General features: G+C 36.7%; 1 protein-coding gene and 1 non-coding gene across 4 annotated transcripts in view; one reads left to right on the top strand and one right to left on the bottom strand.

Moving 5' to 3' along the window:
• Positions 1 to 1,583: 1,583 nt before the first annotated feature.
• The window catches only part of SLC30A7 (solute carrier family 30 member 7), a 94,657-nt gene continuing 69,637 nt past the window's right edge, over positions 1,584 to 26,603 (bottom strand). The window contains exons 9-12 of one of the 3 annotated variants that reach the window (XR_006551786.2): positions 17,762 to 17,852; positions 11,188 to 11,337; positions 5,183 to 5,299; positions 1,584 to 2,913 (exon numbers count right to left, since the gene is read on the bottom strand). Coding sequence is in view for 1 of the 3 variants with exons in the window: in XM_006049817.4 (XP_006049879.3) it covers positions 2,866 to 2,913; positions 11,188 to 11,337; positions 17,762 to 17,852 (289 nt within the window). In the remaining 2 variants the exon portion in view is untranslated. Of the gene's footprint in view, positions 2,914 to 5,182; positions 5,305 to 11,187; positions 11,338 to 17,761; positions 17,853 to 26,603 lie in introns of all 3 variants that reach the window. The other 2 variants (XR_006551787.2, XM_006049817.4) reach the window with 2 other exon arrangements.
• Positions 13,094 to 13,199, top strand: LOC112585833. Its single transcript, XR_003110415.1, has one exon. It is a non-coding gene; the product is annotated as a U6 spliceosomal RNA (small nuclear RNA).

Genomic DNA, 26,603 nt, shown 5'->3' on the forward strand with positions numbered 1-26,603 from the left:
GGCTGTTTAACAAAGGTGCACAAAAGTCACAGTATTTTGGCTACTGGTGTACACAAACAGGCTTTGAAGAATGCTGGAGCATTCCAGGTATACAGGAAATGCCAGTTCCATCTGTTTCCACTTCCTCATGTCTCTGCAGAAGAGGCTGTGGGGATGTATGAGGAACACTGAGCTACAGAAAAACTAGACGCTGTCATTCAACAAAGCACACAAGCAGCCCGCAAAATAAAGGAGCTGTGAGTAGGGTAAGCCCTTCATCTCGATCAATATATTCTTAGATGCAAAAACACAAAACTAGTTTAGGTATATTTCTATTTGGGGAAGTTTACTTGGCAAGGTAAACATTCCCTGAACAATACAAATTTGTTCTCCAGAGTATATTTTGGTTCTTAAAATATTAGCAGAATTATATCTCAGATTTTTCCCCCCAAATTAGCCCAACATTAGAATCCCCAATAGGGACATTCTAAATGTATTTTATAAGAATAGTCAAGTAGTATTTCTCAGTGAAATTATCTACTTTAGCAATACATGTGTGTCAAGAACACTGAGAAAACAAAAGTATTTCCTAAGAGTAAGAAAAAAAAAGTTTTCCTGTTGTACACACAGGTTTAAGAACATTTAATTAAATCATAAATGTTAATGCCAATCTGCTAAATGATATGAATTGGAGATCTCTTATAACAGGTGCAAAATAAAAAGTTTCATCTTGGTCAAATGTCCTAAAAACCACACTCACGCACTTGTGTACTGAGAGTGTAAAAGTTAAAGTGATGCATATTTTGACAGAAAACTTCACTTCGAATGGAGGACTCAGTGAAAGACAGAAGTGGATCTTCAGTGTGTGCTGGTAAATTTTATAGGCCAATGCAAATATTACCTCTGTATGCTAAGTATCAGTACAGTTTCACATAATTAGTTTTTAAAGGCACACATCAAAGTCCCTGCCTTCATACAAACCTGTCACTTTCCACAATATGCCAAAACCTAAAGAATATCTCAGGCTTGGCAGTGGATGCAAACTTCCAAGTGACTACTTATACTTACAGTGAAAAAGTAGTACCGTTATCAGCACATTTCCTTTTATATTTCCCTCTTGAAACATCTTAACAATTGTTTCAGTTAAAAGCATTCTGTTGACAGGAATTTTAAGCTTCAGAACTGCCTGGCAGTATGTAAAAATACTTTGAAAATACTACGCAATCTGCAGAAAAAGGAGACTATTGATAGTTCATGGCAATCTGCAGTGGTTTAGAAAAGCATGAAGCAAGTAGTCTGTAGTTTACAGTGTATTTCATAAATTGTAGGTCAGAAGTAGGGCAATAGGTACTCTGAAACTTAAGACAAAACCAACAGTGATTTCTGCCACATCAGTGAAAAAGTGCTTATTACTTATCTTCATTCTAAACATTCATTTCCATCCTGCAGGGTTCCCCCTCCAAAAAATTAAAATATTTTTAAATTTTTCCTTTTCAGTTAAAGGGGAATGTACATTATGAGAAAATGAAATACAGTGGGAAAATATCTATGCAGATCAATTTCTTCATAAAACACAGAAATATTTAAGTAGAGTGTTCAAGCACTTATCTCAAATTGCAATTTTATTTTTCAAATAAACAAGAACCTAGAAATCAACTTATTTATGAACTTCCAAGATACTTGTGTTAGGAGTTTTATATTACCACATCTACTCCATACCTTCAATACTTCAAACTCAGTAAAATGCAACTTTAGGATTCCTGAAAGCAACTGTATTTTTGCAGTGCTTGCATAGGAAAACAAATTATAGGACTTGGCATTTGAAGAACAAAAAAGCAAATCAACACTGTCACAACCTTTTCTGCTTTCACTCTACATGCTTTTCCCTTTCATTAAGAGAATCTTTAAAAACAGCAGAGAGATACAGGAAAGTTTATCATAGACACAGTAGCTTTTTAGAAATTTGAAATTTAGCAGATGTGATAATTCAAAACACCTGTCTGTATAACAGAAGCATCTGCAAAGTTCTGAAAACACAGTCCATAAAATAATTTAATATAATAACCAAATTTGATTTAAAAAGCAAAATAACACCTTTTATTTTTTGATGAGAGAGCAATAAAAGGCAAATTTTTCTGTATCTAAATCTATGCTTGAAGTACACAAAAAGACATCTATATATGTTACTAACAAGAGTCTTATTTTGTACAGAATACCCGTTAAAAAAAAAAACAAACATATACATGACCTTTGATGGAACATTTCTATGCTGGCAAATACATTTTCTGATACAAAGGCACTTTGAAAACCCAATATGGTTTGGTTCATAAGTTTGCAAGGTACAAACAATTTCACAAACATATGATTATATTGAAAAACGTCAACAACTGTGACATTACATATAAAACAGATTTCCATTTCTTATTTCTTTTTTCTTTTTTAAAATAACACTGGTTTTGTGGGAATGAAAGCAGTGGCTTCCAGCAGCTTCAGTGAAGACATTCCAGATGATTAGAGACCCACAGTCTGAATTTCTTACTGGCTAGGATGAGGGGTGGGAGTGAGGGCATTTGAAATGAAAAAAAAAAGGAAACAACAATACCGAGAAAACAATACCCTGGAACAAAACTAGAAACCTCAGAAATCAAAATGGTTTGGTGAGAAGAGCACAAAGACAAGACCAGAAGTCCAGGAGAGATCCTCTTACTTCTGACCCCTTAGCTGTAAACTCCCGGCAGAGCACAAACGGTGGACTCTACCTGGTCTACTTGGTGCTGGGGAGGTGTAGTGATGATTTCTCTTTTTAGAAAGCTAGGTACAATGTTTAGGATTGTACAGTACCAGAAAAATTAGGTCCCCCCAAAAAGCATGGTTTCTTTTCACTCATTACATGGCCGCAAAGTCAATCTGTACATAAAGCTGTCTCACTCCGGCCTGAAAAGTTAAAAAAAAAAAAAAAAAAAAATGAGAAAATTAAACAAATTGTAACAGACTACATATTTCTGAAAAGTAGTAGGAAACATTTTTTTTCTTTCTTTTTGAAAAAGGGAAGAATTATTTTTCTCTTCTGTCTTTGGGAAAGAATTCTCCATTTTTTATCATAAAGTGCCCATTATTTTATTTTAGAAACAAGTATGTTAGTAAGTTACAAAAACAAACAAAAAGATTCTCCATATAGCTCTACAAAAGAAAGCTATGCTAATTACATGCCTTGCCCAAGTGAATTTTGGAAAAATGAGGTTACCCATCTACCTGTATTCTCCTAGAGAGAACACCACAGTGACTGACAAGTTGGCTATTAAAATCAGAAGTTAATGCCATCTAAATCTTCCTATGATAAATGATTTGTAAACACTGAAATAAGTAAAACCATCTATTAGTTATTGATTCCTTGACACTCCAACTCCTCCCTTCAATTTTGGATATAAACTTGCTATTCAAGGACACTGCTCTCAAAATCGCCCCCATCTCTTCTGTATCAATTTTTCTATATTTGCTGCCTACAATTCCTTTACTCTCTTCTCTCTTGAACCCATTTCAACCAAACTTTTGCTGCCAACCACTTCCCCTAAATTGCTCAGACCAGTGCTCAATTCTCAGTCCTCATCTTAGTAACCAGTCTACACAGGGGATCAGTTCCTCCTGCTGAAACACTTTTCCCACTCTTAGCTTCCACAGAATACTCACTGGTGGCCCTTTTACCTCACTTATCAGTCTTTCTCAGTCTCCTTTGCAGGTTCTGCCTCCTGTCTTTGAACACTAAACACTCAAATACCCGAAGACTCAATCCTCAGATCCCTTCTTTTTTGGTACTTCCTTCTAGATGGTCTTACCCAATATTCAGACTTTGAGTACTGTCTACAGTCTCACACTTTTTGTAGGCTGAAACCTACCCACCACCTACTTGACAGTTCTACTTAAGAATGTCTGAAAGCACCAAAACACAGCTAAGCTGGTCACTATCTCCTCCCCTCAAACCTGTTGATCAGGTATCTTCTCCATCTCAATTCCTCCCTCAATGTTGCAACCGCCTTTCCTTCTCTCACTCCCAACCCATTATTTGCAAAACCTGTTTGCCTCACCTCCAAAATAATGCAAATCCAGAGTCTGATCACTTTACGGGCACCTCCACTGCTATCCCCTGGCCTGAGTCACTATCATCTCTTACCTGTATTTTGTAACGGCCTGTGATCTAGTTTTCACCCTTTTACCTTTGCACTCCTTTGGTCTGTTTCCAGCAGAGCAACTATGGTCCTGTCACTCTATCACTCAAACCCAACAACAGTTTCATCTCCCTTAGTCCTTCGGTCTGAGTCCTTACAGTGGCCTTTAAAGCCCTCCCATGATCTGGTGGTCCCTGATTCCCTCTCTTGTTTTATTTTGTACTCCTCTCCCTTTGGTCACTCTGTTCCAGCCATAACTGGCCCTTCTGCCTGGAACAATGGTCCTCAAGCCTGCCACGTGACATATTCCCTCTCTTGTCACATCTCTACTCAGATGTCAGTGAGGCTTACCCTGACCACCCTATATCAAATGCAGTCAATTCATTCATCCAAACAAATACGTTTTGTGCATCTCTTAGATTCCTGGTACTGTTCTGTCCCCTGGGAATACAATAGCCAACAAAACAGGTATAAAATATCTTGTGCTCATGGAGCTTATAAGCTATTGGGAACTAGAAAGGAGAGGGAGATTATAAACAATCAAGTATATACAGTATGTCAGATGAGGTGATGAGATAGAGAGCATCTATCTATACATCTATCCATCCATAAAGAAAAAAAAATACAAAGCTTGGTGCAAGAAATGGTAAATGCTTCAGCACCTCTGGTCTCCATACTCTGCTCTTCTTATCTCTAACACTTATCACTTTCTAATATATCATAAAACTTCTTTGCTGTGATACTGTTTATTGTCACTCTCCATTGATAACAGACTCTCTTAAATAAAAAGATTGTCTATTTTTTCACTGCTGACTCCCAGAACCTCAAGTAGTGCCCACCACACAGTAAGTGATTAACAAACATTTGTTGGATGAAGTGAAATTGTACTAATTTCCTTCTTTCAAATAAACAACTTGAAAAACATTAAAGCATACAATCAGTTACAATAAGCACTCTGTCAGTAACACAGAATGAAAAGTAAATTAGAACATTTAAAAGAAAGGAAAATCCAGAGTGGGGGGATAAAATAATAATGCTACCTTTTCATAGGAATTTCTGGGCTCCTCAAAGCATTGCTTCTAGCATGGCTTTCTTTCCCTCTAGCATTCAAGTTGGAGGGCTCTGCCCAACACTATGAATGCCCAAAGAGGCAGGAGCTGCTCTAATGAAATAAAAAGCCCGATAAGACCCCAGTGCCTTCCCAGCACAGAAAACATGTTAGCTTTTTTGTCTCATTAAAAAGGAAAAAAAAAAAATCCTTGCTGTGGTAAAGTTAAAGTTCTCTGAAAATGCATTTAATAGCACGTACTCCTTAAAGAGGTCTGTGGCAGAAAAAAGATAGAACTTAGTATCTTATGACTTTAAGCTAAAAACTGAAACAGAATCTCAGTTTTTCTAATTTTAGAATTGTGGATAAATATCAATCCTACCTATCTCACACAACTGTTGTGTATTCACCCAGTATTTGACATTTAATAAACCCTTGTTACGTAACAGGCACTACTGTAAGGATCATGTGTGAATATATGAGAAAGATTTTACATGCTATAAAAAACTTATGATTGATTATATTTGATTTACTCAACCCAGATGGGCCCCAAAATAACTATACTTAGGAAACCCTTTTGCAAATTTCTTGTATATCTAACCTCAAGTTGTTGTTCAGTGGTCAAGTCATGTCTAACTCTTTATTGCCCAAATAAACTGGCTTAATTTCTTTTCAACAAACTTGTTAATGAAAGTTAAATGGACAAAATAAGTTGGTCTCCCATTATTGTCTCTGCCACTTTCCTAAATCCTGGCCCAAATACAGTGAAGACAGTAATAAGAAATGAGGTAGCCCAAGGCAATAAAAAAAAAAGGGAGAAAAACAAAGAGGCTACGTAAATTGATCTTTGCATAATCATGAGTTAATTACTCAAGCTGGTATTTTTCCCCTGAGGGCCCACTGTTTCATACAAAAGCTGTGTCTAACAGGAAAAGTGATGTGTTTCATCCATCTGGCTGGATGGGCACAGCTTTACATCTCCCAGGTTCCCATTTTCCTTTCTCAATTTCCTTCAATGTAGAGAGAAAAAGCGAAAATTTCAAAGACTCCTATAGTATGTCACCTACTTTCTGAATGCAAACTAGGTTTCCTACACCGTTTATTCTCATGACAAATACTCCAGGAGATCAAAATGGTGCTTGGTTCCCTTAAATATTCTACTATAGGGATGACGTTAGCACTCAGAGGCCTGCTGAGGGTTGTCCTTCAAAAAAGTGAAAACCATAGAATACTTGTATCTTATATCCTGAGAATCAGGTACAAACCATAAAAAAATCAGTTAAAACTTTTTAAAATAGGAAAGACAGTTATTTTTAACACCTATGCTTCTAAGAAAATAACTGTTAACATTATGTCATAGAATATTTGCCATAAATATTCATTGCTGTGGCAAGGAAAATAAATCAGCAATCAAAATTTAGAAAAATAAACAAGAATATGGCTATAGAAAATTACTGATTGTATTTCTCTACTAATTCTCAAAAACTACAGAAACTTTCTACTTTAGTTTTCGACTGAATGTATTATATTAATCTTTACCCATAAAAATGAATTTTTTAAAAACTGCCTTAGTCTTTCATGTGAAAACAAAATCATCTCAGAATTCATGAAATAGTGACTGAATATGATGAAATTACAAGTCATGAAGAATCACGTGGGTCTGGGCTCCTTTTTCTACAAACTGGGGCTAATACCCCACCTGTCTTATAAGGATAGACTACTACATTAGGCACCCATCACACTGCTTGGCATGTGGGGGGCTCTCAATAAGGCTCGCTGCTGATGCTGTTGTTATTTCTACCACCATCAACAAATGAGAACTTAAACCCTGTGGATTAATGAAAAACAACCAATACTTACAAAAGATTAACAGCCCCCCCAACAAAAAGCAAAGGGTGGAAAAAACAGCTCGCCACCTGGAAGGCTGGATAGATTTTTCCTCCTTTCTACTCTCACCTCCCAGGAGATACAACAAGGTGGGGTGATGTCTGCTGTCAGAAACACTGAAGGGATTATGCATGCAGGAGAGTGGTGGAGGTGGGAGGTTCTGAATCTTGGGGAATTCTCATCTGGGCTAGTGAGGAGGCTCTTCAGCTTCCTTCTGGATATCAGTGTGAACTTCTCTTTTGAGCCTAGAGACTACAGCATAGAAGGCTGAAGCAGGAAGCTGAGGAGTTAGGACTTAACAGGCAGAAACAGGCCAGAAGAGAAGAAAAAATGGAAAATATCAAGATAGAGGTTCTACTGAAGAGTAAATAACATGCATTAAGTTAAACTGTCTTTTCTGCTTTGTGGAGCTGAGGAGGGTTATGAGCCCAAGCATATTCTAGATTTTTCTTCTAACATTATTTCTAAACAAAAGTGTGTCTAAAAAATTAACTAATGATGTCAGCCAGTTCAAAACGAGAAACATAAAATGATAACTGCCTTCCTCATCCAGTTCCCACGTCCACATCCTGTTCAGATACTAAATGTAAATAATGTTTTCTAGTTCATCAATTCCCTAAAAATACATCATTTTTAAAAAGCTAGTGCATGCAGTGAGGAGAATGGACTTTTTCAATGTCAACAAAAACCTTGTAGTTTAAAACTGGATTATCACTTAACTAATAATCCCAAAGAAATATAAGAGACTTCTACCAATTCACTTGTGTTATTCTACATTCGTGACAGCAACCCAGCTGCCTTAACCATTCATGATTAAATGATAACTATGGAAAATGAGAATAAGAAGACATGCTTAATGTACAGTTCAAAAAGGGTCACAAAGCTTACAGATTTATAAACAAAACAAAAAGCTACAGTTGTCAAATTTAATGTTAACCTAAGTTATCTCCATACAAATTTTAACAAGAACAACTTAAAAAAAATTTTTTTAAATCAATTTAAGATCAGCTCTAAGAAAAATATTTTAAAATATCATAGAAGCACCAGGTATTGAGAAAATTCTTCTTTTGGTCTTTTGGAACTAAGGCCACCAGTATTTAAAGTCTTTCTACAAGAAAACTACTTAAAGCATTAGTGTTATTTTTTTCTAAAAAATGAAGCAATCTGAGTTTTATTACTTTTGGTAAGTAAAATTTATGATTAAGATATAGTTTAAATTAAAAAAACTTAAATTTCAATTCACGAATTGAAAATGTTACTGCAAGCCCTAGGATATACTCATAGCATAATGAATATGTGTGAGAGGGCATAGGCAGAAAAGGAAAATAATTAAAAAAAAAAAAACAACCTTCAATTTCACATATTTCAGAACCAAAATAACTATCACACATCAACTTACAATCATTAAATGTGTGTAATGAAAGTTATGAGTAGGGTGACTTCACTCTCCCCACTGGGAAAAATGTGTTGAACCATTTTCACTGAAAGACTAAGACAGTCCTTGGTCTTTGCAAGGAATGAAATCAAGTTGGTTTGACCTTAGCTGATAAAAAGGCTTAAATATGTTTTAGAGCTGAAACTTTTCAAAACCCAAATACAGCTTCCAAAACCAAAGCAGCAGCTGAGTAAACTTTCAATTTCAGCCATTTTCAAAGCCAAGATTTCTACGGTTACCAGAAGAACCTCCCTCCACATACTTCAATGACAACTTCAGCAGTTCTTAGCACAGACACCACTGCTTGTGCATCTCTAAACCTGTAAATCACACTCCTTTCTCAGAGGGAGAACTGTGACTTAAGTGCCAAAGTTTTAGGACAGCGTGAGGCATTCTAGAGCTGGACAGATGGCCATGCTGTGAGGGTGGAAGGTCATGGTATAACTAGGAGAAAATCGATAGACTGAAGGGAAGAATCATGATCTAGAAATGGCAGTGGAAAGCAAGGTTGTTGAAGGCTACTGAAGGCTAGCCATGCTCTCCTTTTTGCCTCTGAAAAAGGGAGGAGGTGTGAGAAGGATTCTGACTTACTGTGAAGGTTTTTACATGCTGCATTATGAAACTCATAATAGTATAGATTTCTTACCGCATCTGCTAAGAAAAGACTTGGTTCTTCAAAGTCTAGGGTAAATAAATGGTACTAGTATATTGTTTTGCAGTAGGTAAGTCTTGCTGTTGCCTTCATTATAAGACCATTTCATTAATTATTCCAAAGGAACATAACCATATATCTCTCTTTTATTAGACAAGAGAGATCATTTAATTTATGCTAAGGTCCTGAATTTAAACTGTCCATCTGTCCCTCTCTATTTCTCATTTGTATATGAGGCTTAGAACGGTCTTTAAGGCTTTAGAGAGAAAGTAACAATTGAATTGGACCTTTACATTAGAGTAGGATTTTTGCCTCATACAGATAAGTAGATAGTCTAGTGAGGCTGGAGTATGAAGTACATGGCAGTGAATAATAGTAGTAGAGAGGCTGAAAAGTTAATTGGGTCATGCTAGAAAGTTTGGGCTTTATCCTGGTGGTAATGAGGAGCCACCGAAATTTTATTTTTTAACTTTTTATTTTGAAAAGACTTAAGACAAAAGAATAGCACAACAAATACCTATCTACCCATCACTTATATAAAGCAATCACTAACGTTTTGCCATATTTGCTTTTTTTTCTGTATGTGTATTTATTTGTAATCCTTTTCACTTTTGCTGAAGCACTGGAAAGTTAGACATCCTGATGCTCTGCCACTAAAGCCTTTGGCATGTATCTCCTAAGAACATGAGTATTCTTCTATAGCCACAATACCATATCATACCCAAGAAGTTTAACACCTACACAATTATGTGAACTATTATGTATCTATATTTCAATTTCCTAATTACCCAGCAGTTTCCTTTGTGATGTTTCTCCCCAGTTTAAGGTCCAATCAGGCACCACACACTGCATTTAATTGTGCAAGTGAGGGAAAGTGAAGTCACTCAGCTGTGTCCGACTCCTTGCAAGCCCATGGACTGTAGCCTATCAGGCTCCTCCATCCATGGGATTTTCCAGGCAAGAGTGCTGGAGTGGATTGCCATTTCCTTCTCCACTTTAAAGTCTTCACTTTAATTGTGAAGTCTCCTCTAATTTAGAAAAAGCCCCTATAATTCCTTTTATTCTTTTCATGACACCTCTTAAGAATCCAGGGTGACAGGCCACAAGCTGGGTTTGTCTGGTTGTTTACTAGTGACTGGATTTACATTAACTGTTTCTGGCAAGAGTACCACACATGTCATGTGTACTTCCCACTGCATCACATCAGAAGGCTTGGGTCAGTTTTTAAGCACAGACTTTTACGGCATGGAATCAGTTTCCACATTAGATTTATGTGTTAGATAAATCTGGCAGCAGTGTCAACATCTACATTTTCTGACAAATATTTCCAGCAAACCAGACCCCCCTCCAAAAAAAAAAAATCTGTGGTCTCTCTCTCCTCAGATATTCTTGACATGATGTGCTTATTTTCTCAGTACGTTCAGAATAACCTAGTAATCACTTTTAGTTTATCAGTCACTATGTCAACTCATGATGGCATAAACATTACCTCATATAATTTGGTTGCAGCCATGAACTAATTCATGATTCCATATACAGAATTAAGAAAAACTCAAGAGCATCTTAAGTCATTAAATCACAAAGAAGGAGCGGTGGCTTTGCTATTGACAAAAACGTTAAGAGAGTTTGCTTTAAGTTAAAGCGACTGACCAGGCATTATTCTTATTCCAAATACTATCTTAGAATTCCTAGCTTCAAACAGCATTTAACATGTCTTATAAGGAGTATACAGTAAGGGAGAATCTACTTTTTCATAAAGGAGCTCAAATCAGCTCAATGATGAATAAACAGGACTATCTTCATTAAGAGTATTCACTAAAAAAAAAAAAAAAAAAAAAAGAGTATTCACTAAAGCAAGGATATCCCAAATTTGACTCTGTGATTGAAAAAATCTTTTATATGTACCTCACAGTGTAGAATATATATATATATATATTTAATATGTTAAATAGTAAATATTTTTAAAACTAGTAGATACAATAAATTCTTAGACCCTTAAAAGAGGTTACTAAAAATATCATACCTGAGTAAAAATGTTATGCGTTTGGCTTAAAATCCACCTGGCATCAGCATCAGGCGCTACTACTAATTTCAAGGTCCCAACATAAACATCAGAACATAAGGTCCAGAAATGCTGTTCCTGTAAACTGTAAACTCCTTGCAACTGCTGCACCTAAAATATGAAGAGCAGATATTAACATGAAATCAAATATAAGTGGATACAACTTAAATCATTACACATCAGTAAACATGGATTCTACCCTCTAAAGAAAAACGTGGGCTGGTGGGGTGGGTTTGACCTGATTAACAAATACCTATTGAGTACTTACTATGTGCTGGTACTATGACACATAGTAAGGAAATATAAATGAACACGTATCAAACTTTGTAGGGCATAGGTGAGAGAGTGCCTAGGGGAAATTTACATTTTCAAATACAGCTGACGGGAGAACAGTGCAGGGGAAGGGACGCCAGCCTGCCTCTCAGTCAAAAATCTGAGGATGCAACCAACCATGGATCATGTAGTACTGTGGTATTTACTACTGAAAAAAAAGAAAAAAAATTTCACGTATAAGTAGAACGTGCAGTTCAAACCTATGTTGTTCAAGAGTCAACCATACATCAATCAGAGGATAAACATAAATACAAATGAGCTAAGAAATTAGGAAAAGAACAACCAAGTCAACTTAAGAAATAAAAAGGAAAGAAATAAAGGATGGGAAGCAGAAATGTGGAAATGATGGAATTCTCAATGTCAAAACACTACTTCTTTGAAAACAATCAGTGAGCTAGAGAGTCAGTGTTTTATACACAGTGGGGGCATATTTTAGACAGGATGAGTCTTCATTGTGTACAACTGTCAGAAACTACAGGATCTTTGCACTCCCAGGACCAAGGAAACTGAATGCCAACATATACCCTTCCCCAACTCATGTGACAACCAAAAACGGGAGGGATGGCTCTAAGTCTTTCCAATGGCTCCTTAAGTGTTCCTCGCCCTGAGGTTGAGAACCAGTGACAAGACAAACTCTGATGGAGTTAAAAAAATAAAAATAAATATGTAATTAAACAAAGTACAAAATGAAAAAGGAAAACTACCAATAACCGATTTAAAAAACCATAAAAGGGAATTCTATAATATATGAATGTATCAACATACGAGTATACAATATATTACAACTGAGTAGAATCCTAATACTTCTCACCATCTCTACTGCTATCAGTCCAGTTAAAGCCACTCTAGTTTGATTAAGAGGTCTCCCTATTGCTAGCCTTGCACCTCTTCATCTAGTCTCAAAGTAGGAGCCCAAGTGAGATTCTGTTGCTTTAAGTCAGATGCTTTCATTCTGCTCAAAATCCTCAGTAGATTCCCATCTTACTCTGAACCAAAACCAATGCTTCCACAATAACTCACATGGACCCATGTGATGTGGCCGCTTGTTATTTACCACATTTACGTCATCTCCTCCTCCCCCTCCCCTTGCTTCCTCTTCCCCAGCTATAGCAGCATTCTCACCACTCTTTGAAGAATCTGAAACACTCCTGTCTCGGGGTATTTGCTATTCCCTCTGCTTGGAGTGTCCTTCCTTCCACAATAATGACTGGTCTACTTTATGCGGGCCTTTACTCAAACGCCAACGTCTCAGGAAGCCTTTCTACTGTTATCCTAGCTAAAAAAACATTTTCATTTTTACATTTCTCTGCTTTGTTTTACTTTTCAGCAGCTAATGACACATGCCACATTACTCATGTTATTTATATTGTTTATTGCCTGTCTACTCTGACAGAACTCAAGCTCAATAAGAGCAGGGATTTATTTTTGAGTTTCATGTTTGTATCCTGAACACCTAAAACTATAAGCATCTAAGCCTGGCGTGCTCAGTAAACAGTATATGCATGTATATAAAATGAATAAACACTCAATTTTGGTGTTTGTTTTGGCAGCACATATACTAAAATTAGAATGATACAGAGAAGACTAACTTGGCCCTCGTCCAAGAATGACATGCAATTTGTGAAGTGTTCCCTATTTTTGTGGTGGTCATTTCACAATGTACATGTATATCAAAACATCAAATTGTACACTTTAAATATATATAATTTTAATTCATCAATTTTACCTCACTAAACCTGGAAAGATTCATTTTGATATTTGGCAAAACTAATACAGTTATGTAAAGTTTAAAAATAAAATAAAATTAAAAAAAATAAAATAAAATAAAATCAGAAAAACAACAAAAACCACAATTTTAAGAAACTAGATAAAAATGAATAAATTTTGGGAAATTATTTCAGAAAATACAGAAAATCCCATAATATAAGAAAAAAAAAACCCAGAAAATATGAATGGACCATTAAAAACTGAACAGGTAATAAAAGTTCTCTTTCATAAAGCCCCCTCAGCCCTGCCAAGTCCCAGAGGGAAAACTTTCAAGTAACTTAACCACTTAGTTTTTCCAGAAAATAAAAAAGAGGCACTACCTCATATAAGTAAAAATAATCTTGATCCCCAACCAGATAAAGACAGTAACATATAAGCTGAATTCTCTTATGAATTAAGTAAGCTAAATCCAACAGTATATTAAAAAAATAATGTATCATGACTAAGTTAGGTTTATCCCAAGAGGGAAACAATAAACATCAGAAATTCTATTACCGTTATTCTTCAATTAATGAAGCAAAGGAGAAAAATCACACAATCATTTTAATAAAAGAATTGCAATTACTTAATAAAATTCAACCCCTATTTATGCTTAGAAGGACACTTCCTTAACTTACTAAAAGCTATCTATCAAAAATGCATAGAAAACACTTAAGGAAAAAAACATTAGATGTATTCCATTGAAGATCAGGAAAATCCTTACAAAGATGCCCAAACTACTGCTATTGTTCAGTATCTCTGTAAATAATAGATCTGGAAGAGATGAACTAAGATCAGAACTCAGAAGTTAAAAGAGGCTCAATGTAAAAAGATCTTTATAACAATTAGATTAACTTAAAAGAGAAAGAGGTTACTCTGTGAAGAGATTAACCACTGGTTCCTGGAAATGGTCAAGAAGCTGGGTGACCAACTAAATGTTGCAGAGGAGATCAAGTGAATAGTAAGATCTTTTCAAATTCTGAGATTCTCTGATTCTTAAGTAATCTATTTGGGATGTTAACTAAGAAAAGGTTGAACTTTTTATCAAAATACTTATTTTTATCAGAATCTGATGCATATAGGATTACCTTCTATGAGCTCCAAGATTTCCAGTGGGAAATTAAGACAATACCCACTGTGCCCATTAAAAAAAAACAAAACTGCTTTTACTGGACTGGTGGACTTTCTCTTCCTCTTTCAGGACTCCGATGACAGAGCAGTGTGAAGTTGATATCCTCTACATTTTTCTAAAGAGCATCCTCACAAATGGTGTGCTGCTGCTGCTGCTGCTAAGTCACTTCAGTCGTGTCCGACTGTGTGTGACCCCATAGACAGCAGCCCACCAGGCTCCCCCGTCCCTGGGATTCTCCAGGCGAGAACACTGGAGTGGGTTGCCATTTCCTTCTCCAATGCATGAAAGTGAAAAGTGAAAGTCAAGTCGCTCAGTCGTATCCGACTCTTCCCGACCCCATGGACTGCAGCCTACCAGGCTCCTCTGTCCATGGGATTTTCTAGGCAAGAGGACTGGAGTGGGGTGCCATTGCCTTCTCCAATGATGAAAGTGAAAAGTGAAAGGGAAGTTGCTCAGTCGTGTCTGACTCTCAGCAACCCCAGGGACTGCAGCCTACCAGGCTCCTCTGTCCATGGGATTTTCTAGGCAAGAGGACTGGAGTGGGGTGCCATTGCCTTCTCCCACGAATGGTATAGTGAAACACCAATGCTAGTGAAACAACACGCTGACTGAAGAGATTTCTTCTACCTCCATATAAATAGCAGCACAAGTACATTCTTGCAAGTTATTCTAAAGCATAAGTTAAGAAATGACTCTTATAGAAATTGGCATTAACTTTCCTCAAATTAAAAATGTGCAAAAGTGTAGTTACAGATGAAAGTCTATGTTGCTCTTCTTGTTCTGACAGTGTGGTGTAACAAAAAGAGCAGGAGCTTCTAAAGCCAGAATTACATGGATTAGAATCCTGATTCAGCCGCTACCATCTGTGACCTTTGAGTTATTTAAATCTTCTGAGCCTCAATTTTACTCAATTTTCCTAGGGAAAGAAATAGGAAACTTAGCCTTTATGGTTAATTTGAAGAACAGAAACAATATATGTACATCACTTAGTATAGGGGCCAGCTTAGAGTAGGCATTCACTAAATTGCCCCTTTCTCTTCCACAATTATGCTGACTGGTCCTCCCTTAAAATCATAAAACCACAAAAGTCAAATGGGCAGCATTTCACTTTCCCTATCTCAAAAAGAACTATTCTACACCTTCTCTTTTTTCCTCTGGTCTTCTCATTTCTCTGTATGATTACACTGCCTGTAAGTCAGAGAGAAAATAGAGGCACACAGAAAAGCTCTTCTGACCCTCCAAATCTACCAGTCAACCCTCATCTATTTCAGCATTCTCTGCCTTCCCTTGTGGGATACAGTACCCCTGGCTCTTAGCTACAGTTAATTCCTCCCTAATGCTTTGGATCCTATCCCTTCTCATCTTCTCAAGAACTTGATTCCTTCATTAAATTAATTTGCTTCACTACCATATCATCAACTTTTTCCTCTCAGTTGGCATGTTCCCATTAGCAACACACATGCTCCCAAACTGAACTGTGCAATACAGAAGTCACTCGACACATGTGACTAAATACATGAAAATGTAATGAAATTTAAAAATTAGTTGCACTAGCTCAAAATTATTAAGCTTCAAATGCTCAACAGCCACAGGTTCCTTGTGACTTCCATACTGGACAAGGTAATTATTGAACATCTCCATTACTGGGTAATGTTCTATGGGATGCTGTTTTAACAAATTCTCTTCCCCTTCTTACTATATCCATAGCCAAGCTTTCAGCTCATTTCTTTACTCCCTTTAGCAACACTTCTTAAAAGAAATGACTGTAACCACTATATCTACTTCCCCCATTCATTTCCACCCTAATCTACTATATCAAGCTTTCACCAAATCTACTGAAAATGTTTTTATCAAAGCCATTAATGCTGTTCATGATGCCAATCAACAGTCACTTTTTTGTTTCTTTTAGAATTGCCTCACAGAAACATTTGGCACAGTTGATTACTTCCTCCTTCTTCAACTTCTGGGTTTTCCAGCTCCCTTTCTATCTATGCTCTAAATCTGGAGTTGAAACTTGAGCTAAAGAATAGAGCTGAATCCTTCCATGGTAATCTCATACAATCCTAATGTTTTAAAGGCTATTTATACGTTGATGAATCAAAACTCCTCCTAGTTCTAATCAGTCCCTAAAATTCCAGATTTGCACATCCAAGCACTTCAGTGACATTTCACTTAGAAGTATAGTAGGCATTTCAGTCTTAACATATCCAGAATAGAACTCTTGATATGGGAGGATTTTCCACCCTCACACCTGCATCAACCTCAACAAATAGGATCTAGACTAGTTGCAATTCAACACTTTTTCTCCCCTCTGCTAATATAATCTATCTCTAAAAACTTATCCAAAATATCTACTTAGCTCCACTGTCATTGCTACCACTGTAGTCCAGGCCATAACTTTTCAAATTAAATGATAATAGCTTCTTAATTGGTTTTCTTTGCTTTCATTCTTCCTAGTGTTTATTCTCTAATAGCAAGCAGAATAAGCTTTTAAAATTTAAGTTCTGTGACACTCTCCCTGCATAAAAGCTTTCTAATGCTTCCCACAGAATCAGAATTAAATCTAAACCTCTTAGTAGACCAACACTTCTGTATCATCTGTCCCCTGTCATTCTCTCCAGCCTTTCCAGCCACTCTTCCCTTTATCTATTATGCTTCAGCCACAGTGGCTTTTCCTCACTGTTTTTCAAATACACTAAATTAGTTCCAGCCATAGAACTTATTGCATTAGCATTTTCCTTTGCTTGGAACACTCTTCTCCAAGATTTTCATATGTCTGGCTCCTTCTAATCTACAAGATTTCAGCTTCCTTGAATATGACAGTCTCAATAAATCTGATGTCGCCATCCATGTCTACCACCTCACTTTGTTTCATTTCTATTATAGTAATCATCACTGATATTTCCTTATTTATTTCTTGTTTAGTGCCTGTGTTCCCCGCCAGACCATAAATACTTGGATAGACGCTGTCTATCTTGTTTACCATTACACCCCTAGGACCTTAGAAGAACATATGGCATAAAAGATGGGGGGCTCACAAAATACATGTTGAAGAAATGCTTATACCATCTGCTATTCATATTTATATTTTAAAAGAGCCGCTGGATTTCTACACTAGATGAGGACAATTTCTACCACATTTCTTTAGTGAAGCTCAATATTTTCCAATGATTTTATTCTGGTTTAAGTGGCATTCATGGTCAGCTTTTAATCTTGGAAGAAATATAAAATTATACACACATGCTACCCATATTTATAAAAGTTGAAACCCCCAACAATTTGGAAACAACTAAAACCCAGTGGTTTGGAAGCACTGAAACTTACCCTCTGATAGCATTGAGGTAAAGTATTTTCCAAAAGCGGAGGAGTTCTCTGCATTAATATTCCAACAGACTCTCTTAAGAGAGGAATAACGCTATAGAAAAGGAAGACAACAAACTTATTAGAGCCACATTCTGACCATCCTATCCTGCAAGAAAGTAATAATATACCTCCTGACAGTAGAATATAACAAAGATTTATCAGAATAATATGAGGGAAAAAAATCCAGTCACTGTTCCAAATTTTTCATGGGACAAAAAAGTTATTATTTAAGGTAAAAGTAGAAGAGTTAAATGAAATATATCAGTGTATGAAAAAAGAGTTAAATGAAATATTTCTGTGTATGAAATATTAGTATAATACTAATATTATACTACTGAATAGTACTGGAGCATCTAAAAATCTAAACACAAGCAGTCATTCAACTGCCATTTAAAATATGACTTCAAAGGGCTAGACTCTTCCAAGATCATCTATAAAGCATATCATGGCTGACTGGTCCTTAACATTTATCAAACATCTACATGCATTTATCTCAACAGTTCTGTTAAGGAAAATACAAAAAACAAAAATTAATACAGTATATTAGGTTCGTTCATCCAATGGTTTTCCAATCTGATTATGTATCAATCTTCTTTGATTATTAAAAAAAATAGAAGCCTGGATATCACCACAGATCTAGTGAAGAATCAGCACCTCTAGTGATCAGCCCAAAAGACCATATGAATTGATGTAATTAGTCTGTAACTGGTATTTGGAAATTAAAGCTTTAGGCTATTTAGATGGTTGAAAGTGAAAGTGAAGTCACTCAGTCATGTCTGACTCTTTGCGACCCCATGGACTGTAGCCCACCAGGCTCCTCCGTCCATGGGATTCTCCAGGCAAGAATACTGGAGTGGGTTGCCATTTCCTTCTCCAGGGGATCTTCCCAACCCAGGGATCGAACCCAGGTCTCCCACATTGCAGGTAGATGCTTTAACCTCTGAGCCACCAGGGAAGCTCTATTTAGATGGTTAAATGCACACAAAACAGTTAATGGTGAGGGTGGCTCTACTGCAACGGTTTTCTAAATCAGCAACACATCAAATTTACCTTAAGAGTGTGGTTTCTTTTCATTCCTAACATACTGAATGAGAATCTCTGAGGAAAAGGTGAAGTATCAATATTTTTAGAAAGCCCTCCAGGGGGAGTCCAGTAAGTTACTGGAGTGAGCAGACAGTCACTGCTCTAATGCTTGATGCTGATTGAAAGGCAAGTTGTCAGGAATAGCTTCATTACACTTACTAGCTGAAGCCAGTGCTTTGTTTTAAACTTATAGAATCTCAATGTTTCTAGAGTAAAACCCCTCCTGATTATAGCTAAAGGTATGTGTGCAAGCTCAATGTTGCCCAACTCTTTGCAACTCCATGGACTGTAGCCCACCAGGCTCCTCTGTCCATGGAATTCTTTAGGCAAGAATACTGGAGTGAGTAGCCATTTCCTACTCCAGGGGATCTTCCTGACCCAGGGATCAAACTCATGTCTCCTGCATTGGCAGGTGGACTCTTTACAACTGAACCACTTGGGAAACCCCAGAAACCCCATAGCTATAGGAGATAAAGAGAAAACAAAACAAAACATATACCTTTTAAGGAAGGTAGAAGGTGAAGTGGATAACTTAAAAGATTAGTGTTATTTTTGACAGACAGAAAAGGAAAGAGAAGATATTAATGATCAGAGGAATAGGGACAATGCTTGTCTTGCTGTTATAGTCCCAAGGAGGCCCAGTAAAGTGCTGGTCACACTTGTGGGCCCACAATACTTGTTGATTAAATGAAAGATAAATGTATCTAGCAATTAGATGTTTTAGAATCTAGATTAAAGAAAGGAAAGGCCTCAGAGAAGAAATTAAGAAACTGTTCCCACACTTTGTGTACAGAGGTAAGTAGCTGGGTTAGGAGGGTAAAAGTAGGAACAGAGACAAACAGGAAAGTTAAACAGACACCGAGAGATATTGAGATATTGAGAAACTGGAGTCCAGGGAAGCAACACCAAGGGCAAGTTTAAAAATCTAAAAAGTGTGGAGAGAATAGCAGTAATGCATATAAAAGCACATGGACAGGAGTTGAAGACACATTCAAGTGAAAATATTCTTTAGTCAGATAGTGATTTGCTAGCCAAGAACAATTAGATGCCACCTTTAATTGCTTCTTTTCCCTTAAAACCTTCATGCTCTAAATCACCAAGTTCTCATGACTTAACCTGCTAAGCATTTCTTGCCTCCATCCCCCTCCTTCATTCTATTACATACGTCCGCAATAATCTCTGTATCATTTCACTTGGATTATCAAATAGCCTCCTAAGTGGTCCCTTTGCCTCTGGTCTTATTTTCTTAAGTCCACTGTGACAGGCGGCTTCAAAGATGGATCCCAGAGACCCCTGCCTCCCTAGTGTGTGTACTCTTGTGTCATCCCCTCCCCTTGAGTGTGGTCTGGACCCAGTGACTTGCTCCTAATGCATCAAGTATGGCAAAAGTCATGCTTCTAAGGTAAAAGACTCTGGCTTCTATCTTTTCCACCCTCCTCTCTTGCTCTCTCGCTTGTTCAAAGCTGCCACACTGAGAGCTGCCCTAGGCAGAGGCCCAAGGCAACGAACGGGAACTAAGAGATGCTTCTGGAGAGGAAACGAGACCCTCAGTCCAAGAGCCCCAAAGAAACTCAATACTGTCAACAACCACTTCAGTGAGACTGGAAGTAGATTCTCCCCCAGACCAGCATTAGAATGACTACAGCCCCTGGCTGACACCTTGACTTCACCCTGTGAGGGAGCCTGAGCCAGGGAGCCCAGTTAGCCATGCTCAAGTTCCTGAACCAAGGCAAAGATAATAATGTGTGTCATTTTAGCTATGCTCTTTTTGTGTAAGTTGTTATCTTACCATTGATAACTAATAGAACCATTCTGTATAAAGCTATTAGACTAATCTAATTAAAATCAGAATCTGACTCTGTATTTCCCTCAAAAAAAAAAAAAAAAGAAAAAGAAAAATCCATTAGCGGCTCCCTATGACTGGTATGCTGCAGTCCATGGGGTCGCAAAGAGTTGGACACGACTGAGCGACTGAACTGAACTGAACTGCCTGGGGAATTAAATGTAAACTCTAGCTTCACCTCCTATCATTCTTGCTTCACATTTTACACTCTCTAAAACATAAACACACTTCTACTTCACTTTCTGCTGTTTCCTCCTTTCATGCTTTGTCTCATGCTATAACCTCTCTAGATGTCCCTAAACTGTCCTTTAATCTGGCTTCTAGTCCTTCTTTAAAATCTCAGTGTCACCCCTTGCAGGGGATATTCCCTGATCCCAAACTGTCCTCCAAACTCTATGAAGTTCTTCTCTGTGCTCTTACAAAAAATTTGTGATATCTATAGTAAGGCTGGAGGAAAAATGGGTGGAAAGCAACTAGAATTGGGGTTAAGGATTTTGACAGTGAAAGAACAGTGGTCATCCTTTCATTCAACCTGAACAATAATGTCTGTTTCTATCCACTGTGCTGTTATTAAAAAGGTGAAGGTTCCCTGGATTTACCAAAAAGGCAAAAAAAAAAACCCGTCATAGTAGAACAACAAGGCATAATTCAATTATTACATTCTTCTTTCCTCTCTCCATCCTCATTTCTCAGGAAAAAGAAAGGATCTATAACTAAATGCTTTTATATATCTAACTTAAACAATTTTTGTTTTCCTACTTTATTGTACTTCTCAGGAAATGAGGCACAAAAGTAGTTCCCCCAGAATAACTGTTTGAGAATAAGAAAAAAGTATTTTTTTCAGTGCCCACTAACTTTAGCTATTTTGATAACTTCTTCTTCAATCTTTATCTCAAGAAACTGCTAATAATGCCTGGAGATACCTGATGTGGAAAAAATCACTCAAGTGTAAATCATACAACCTAGGTTCTAACTCTGCCATTAAACAGCTTTAGACAAGTAGTATAACCTTCCAAAACATCAGTTTTCTCATCTATAAAATAAGGGAGTAGATTAAATTTCTTGGTAATTTCTTCCATCTTTATTTTCATTCAGTAAGAAAAAAAATGGTCCAAGTACAAGGAATACTAGAGAGAGAATATATTTGGAAATGAAATATAAGTTGCCTTTGTATACTAAAAAGCAACAACATGCCAGTATCATCAACTGAGGTTATACTCTGCAAACCAATCTCATCCATTACTAATTAGGTAAGTCTGCAAATAGATTTTATTATGCAATCAGTACAAATAAGCAATAAGTACTACATGCTTTGCTTGGCATCAGATCTTCTAGAATCAGATGGAATCTTACTCTACAGTTGTGGGAATGGAGACCTAGTGCACCAAAGTAACTTGCTTAAGCTTAAAGCTAGTGAATGGGTGAGCTAGAATAGTAACAGGTCTTCTGACTCCAAAATCAATTTTGAACAGTTCAAGTCTACAAACATTTACTGTTTCTTTACCATGTGCCAGGCATGTGCTAGGCACCAGAAATAAAAAGATAAATAATTCACAATGCCTTACTTCAAAGGAACTTAACAGTATTGAAAAAGCCTGTAGAGATCAATGGAAACGACAAAACAAACATTTGTTGGATTGACCCACCATTTGGAAAAAGACACACATGAATAAAAAACAACTGTAGATTAAAAGCCTGTATCCGTTTTCATTTCCCAGGAACTTCTGGCAAATGGTTTTTTAATTAGTATGTTGATAACTTACTCTTAAACATACCTTTAAAAATAAAAAATACATCTTTCCGACTTCCCTGGTGGTGCAGTGGATAAGGATCTGCCTGCCAATGCAGGGAACAAGGGTTTGACCCCTGATCCAGGAAGATTCCACATGCTTCAGAGCAACTAAGCCCATGAGCTACAACTACTGAGCCTGTGTGCCACAACTACTGAAGCCCACGCACCTCGAGCCTGTGCTCCACAGCAAGAGAAGCCACTATAATGAAAGCCTGCCACAACTAGAGAAAGCCTGCAAAAAGGCAACAAAGACTAGGTGCAGCCAAAAATTAATTTAAAAAATATATACCCTTCAAAACAATGTGAGGAAGAAAGGAAGAGAAGAGAACATGGATTTTACTGTAATAAAAGGCATGCAATATGAGCACTGATATTACTTAAGCAATAGTTATAAAATATAATCTTGCAAAAAACTTTTAAAATCTTTGTCTTAGTATACCTAAGGCTAGTTTAAGACTTTCCCCCAAAAGAGCTAAAGCACAATTAATACAAGAGAGTTAAGTCCAATCTAGATTAATCCTTAAGGAAATCAGTTTTAAAACAGTAAAGACACTTCTTTAATACGGACTCCTAATAAGTCATCAAATACATGGGGAAACAGCGTCAGACTTTATTTTTCTGGGGCTCCAAAATCACTGCAGATGGTGACTGCAGCCATGAAATTAAAAGACGCTTCCTCCTTGGAAGGAAAGTTATGACCAACCTAGATAGCATATTCAAAAGCAGAGACATTACTTTGCCAACAAAGGTCCGTCTAGTCAAGGCTGTGGTTTTTCCAGTGGTCATGTATGGATGTGAGAGTTGGACTGTGAAGAAAGCTGAGCACCGAAGAATTGATGCTTTTGAACTGTGGTGTTGGAGAAGACTCTTGAGAGTCCCTTGGACTGCAAGGAGATCCAACCAGTCCATCCTAAAGGAGATCAGTCCTGAGTGTTCTTTGGAAGGACTGATGCTAAAGCTGAAACTCCAATACTTTGGCCACCTCATGAGAAGAGTTGACTCATTGGAAAAGACTCTGATGCTGGGAGGGATTGGAGGCAGGAGGAGAAGGGGATAACAGAGGATGAGATGGCTGGATGGCATCACCGACTCATTGGACATGAGTTTGGGTGAACTCCGGGAGATGGTGATGGACAGGGAGGCCTGGCGTGCTGCAATTCATGGAGTCGCAAAGAGTCAGACATGACTGAGTGACTGAACTGAACTGAACTGTTGGAGAAGACTCTTCAGAGTCCCTTGGACTGCAAGGAGATCCAACCAGTCCATCTTAAAGGAGATCAGTCCTGAGTATTCATTGGAAGGACTGATGTTGAAGCTGAAACTCCAATACTTTAGCTACCTGATGCAAAGAACTGACTCTTTGGAAAAGACCCTGATGCTGGGAAAGATTGAAGGCAGGAGGAGAAGGGGAAGACAGAGGATGAGATGTTTGGATGGCATCACCGGCTCAATGGACATGAGTTTGAGTAAACTCTGGGAGTTGGTGATGGACAGGGAGGCCTGGCATGCTGCAGTCCACAGGGTCGCAAAGAGTTGGACATGTCTGAGTGACTGAACTGAACTGAATAAGTCACCAAGAACAACCATCTACAAATTTATCCAAATCTTTGTTCAAATGTTTATGTGTATAATCCATGGTTGTTGCCTCTCAAAGTCTGCTACTCTCTCTGTAAAAACAACAACAGTGAACAACAACTAGTACTTCTCTTTTTCTCCTAAAATTTACTTTCACATGTGGCCCTTAGTTTGAGGATTCTAGAACTGGTGAAGATCCATGATCACAGATAACACAGTATTAGAATTAACAGAATTTAGGGATCCCCCATTTTAACACAATTCAAAAACCATAATGCAGACAAATACTTTAATAAAATTAATATTAGAAGCCAGCATCTATTTTAAAATAATTAAATGAAAGCTATAACTGATATAAGATAATAATATATAGAGAGTGTACCAATGAGGTTTTTACTGACTTTGCTACACTATAAAATTTCAAATGGTTGTCTACTTAGGTAGAATTTTAATAAAATGTTTACATTCAAGAGCAGCAAGCATTTCACCAAAGCACATGGAAACATCAGGCTAATTTTCTCCAATAATAATATTAAAATATTGTTAAGAATTTCAGCTGTAGGAGCTATAACTAGGTCATGAAACTGGGGTGGGGAGAAAAAAGTACTTGCTAAATCAAGTGTGGTGATAAGCAATTTAAAATCAAAGTCAATTTCTATAATAATCTCAAAGGTTATAAAAATGTAAAAGAAACCTGCAGAAACTCTATTTTTGTTTTTTAAAATTGTGTTTAGCTCAGGAGTTTGTGCCCATATTTTTCTGATTAACTACTGTAATAGGGAATCATAAAACAGATTTTAGCATGGATCTGTCTAGCCATAATGAAAGGATATGGGGAAAAAGACAAACTTAGCAAATTCCTGACTGAGCTAAGACTTAGAGCTGCATCCAAACCCAAAAAGTAAGCATTTGGAAACAATTAGAGGTTCACTTCTGGTTGACTAACTCAATTCCAGCTTTAACAATGAAATACCATTTTCCTAGCATATATAAAAAGAATGACTCATTAGGTACATGAGTTTACCAGTAAAACATGCTAATATTTTTATTCCTCAAAAGCTAAGTCAAATTTACAGTCATATAATCAGAAATTTACAATATGAAAGTTTACATGAGAGCAGATTAAATAAGCAACAGTTAACTATTACTCTTTATTTTTTAATTTTATTTTATTTTTAAACTTTACATAATTGTATTAGTTTTGCCAAATATCAAAATGAATCCACCACAGGTATACATGTGTTCCCCGACCTGAAGCCTCCTCCCTCCTCCCTCCCCATACCATCCCTCTGGGTCGTACCAGTGCACCAGCCCCAAGCATCCAGTATCATGCAAACTATTACTCTTTATTGCCAGTAACTCTGCAAATGAAAATTTTACTTCAAAAGCATTTAGTGAAAGTCTCACCATTTCAACAGTAAATAAAATTGTCTAGCAATAATTATAAATAAATCAAAGAAAAGGATATACATTACAAAAACTTGAAGAACAATCAGACTAGCAATAATCATAATCCTTAACAATAAAGAATTCTAGAGAGTTGAAAACATCACTTAAATCTGAGAACAAATATCTATTAATGATAATTAAAACATAATTACTGATTCAACTTTTTTGAATTGGCTAATGGACTAAGTCTTCCTGCATATTATCAGTGGTTTTTATAACCCACAAACATAAACATATAGGCTCATTTATAAAAGAGCCTATAAATTTGAAGTATTTTCTAGCATATGTCATATACTCAAAAATGTTTAGTGGACAAAACAAGCCAAAGAAAACTGACCCTGAAAAGCAATGTATTCTACATTTAGGCATGGTGATCCTGTTGATAAGCTGTAAATATACAGTCATATTTGCACAAATACAATTATTCCACTGTAAAAAACAATTACCTATAAACCTAGAATTTCATAAGCCTAATACAGAACAGAAAACCTAAAACCACAGGCATTGTGATTTACCTTATAATTATACTGAGCTTCTGAAATCTATTGTTTAAATCAGTGCATATTTACAGAGTACCAATTTTACTCAATAAGAGAGACAGTATGATATCCTAAAATACCCCTAGAACTTGGAGCCAACATCATGAAAAAGTCACTCTTTTCTCTAAAGTTCTGGAACTTAGTTATAACACTTAATGCATCTATCTGGTCTCTGGACCAAAAGCATTTGTAAATAATGTCAAATTAGCAGATAATAATGTCTTTGTTTAAACAAAACTTAATAGTTTCTTTAAGTACTATTAATAAAGTACTTTAAGTATTTTAATAAATTTTTTTCCAATTTGATCCTCACAACAATTTAAGTAGCTTTAAGAAAATTAATTTTTTTCCAATTGGATCCTCACAACAATTTAAGTAGCATTAAGAAAATGTTGGAATAAGAGATACAGACAAGATTATAAGAGCTTATTTAGACCAACTCCCTCCTTTTATAGAAGAGAAAACCATCTCAGAGAGATTAAGACAACTCGCTCTTTGTTACATATTGGTAAGCAGCAGAAC

This window comes from Bubalus bubalis, chromosome 6 (genome assembly GCF_019923935.1).
Source record: "Bubalus bubalis isolate 160015118507 breed Murrah chromosome 6, NDDB_SH_1, whole genome shotgun sequence".
Taxonomy (NCBI): Eukaryota; Metazoa; Chordata; class Mammalia; order Artiodactyla; family Bovidae; genus Bubalus; species Bubalus bubalis.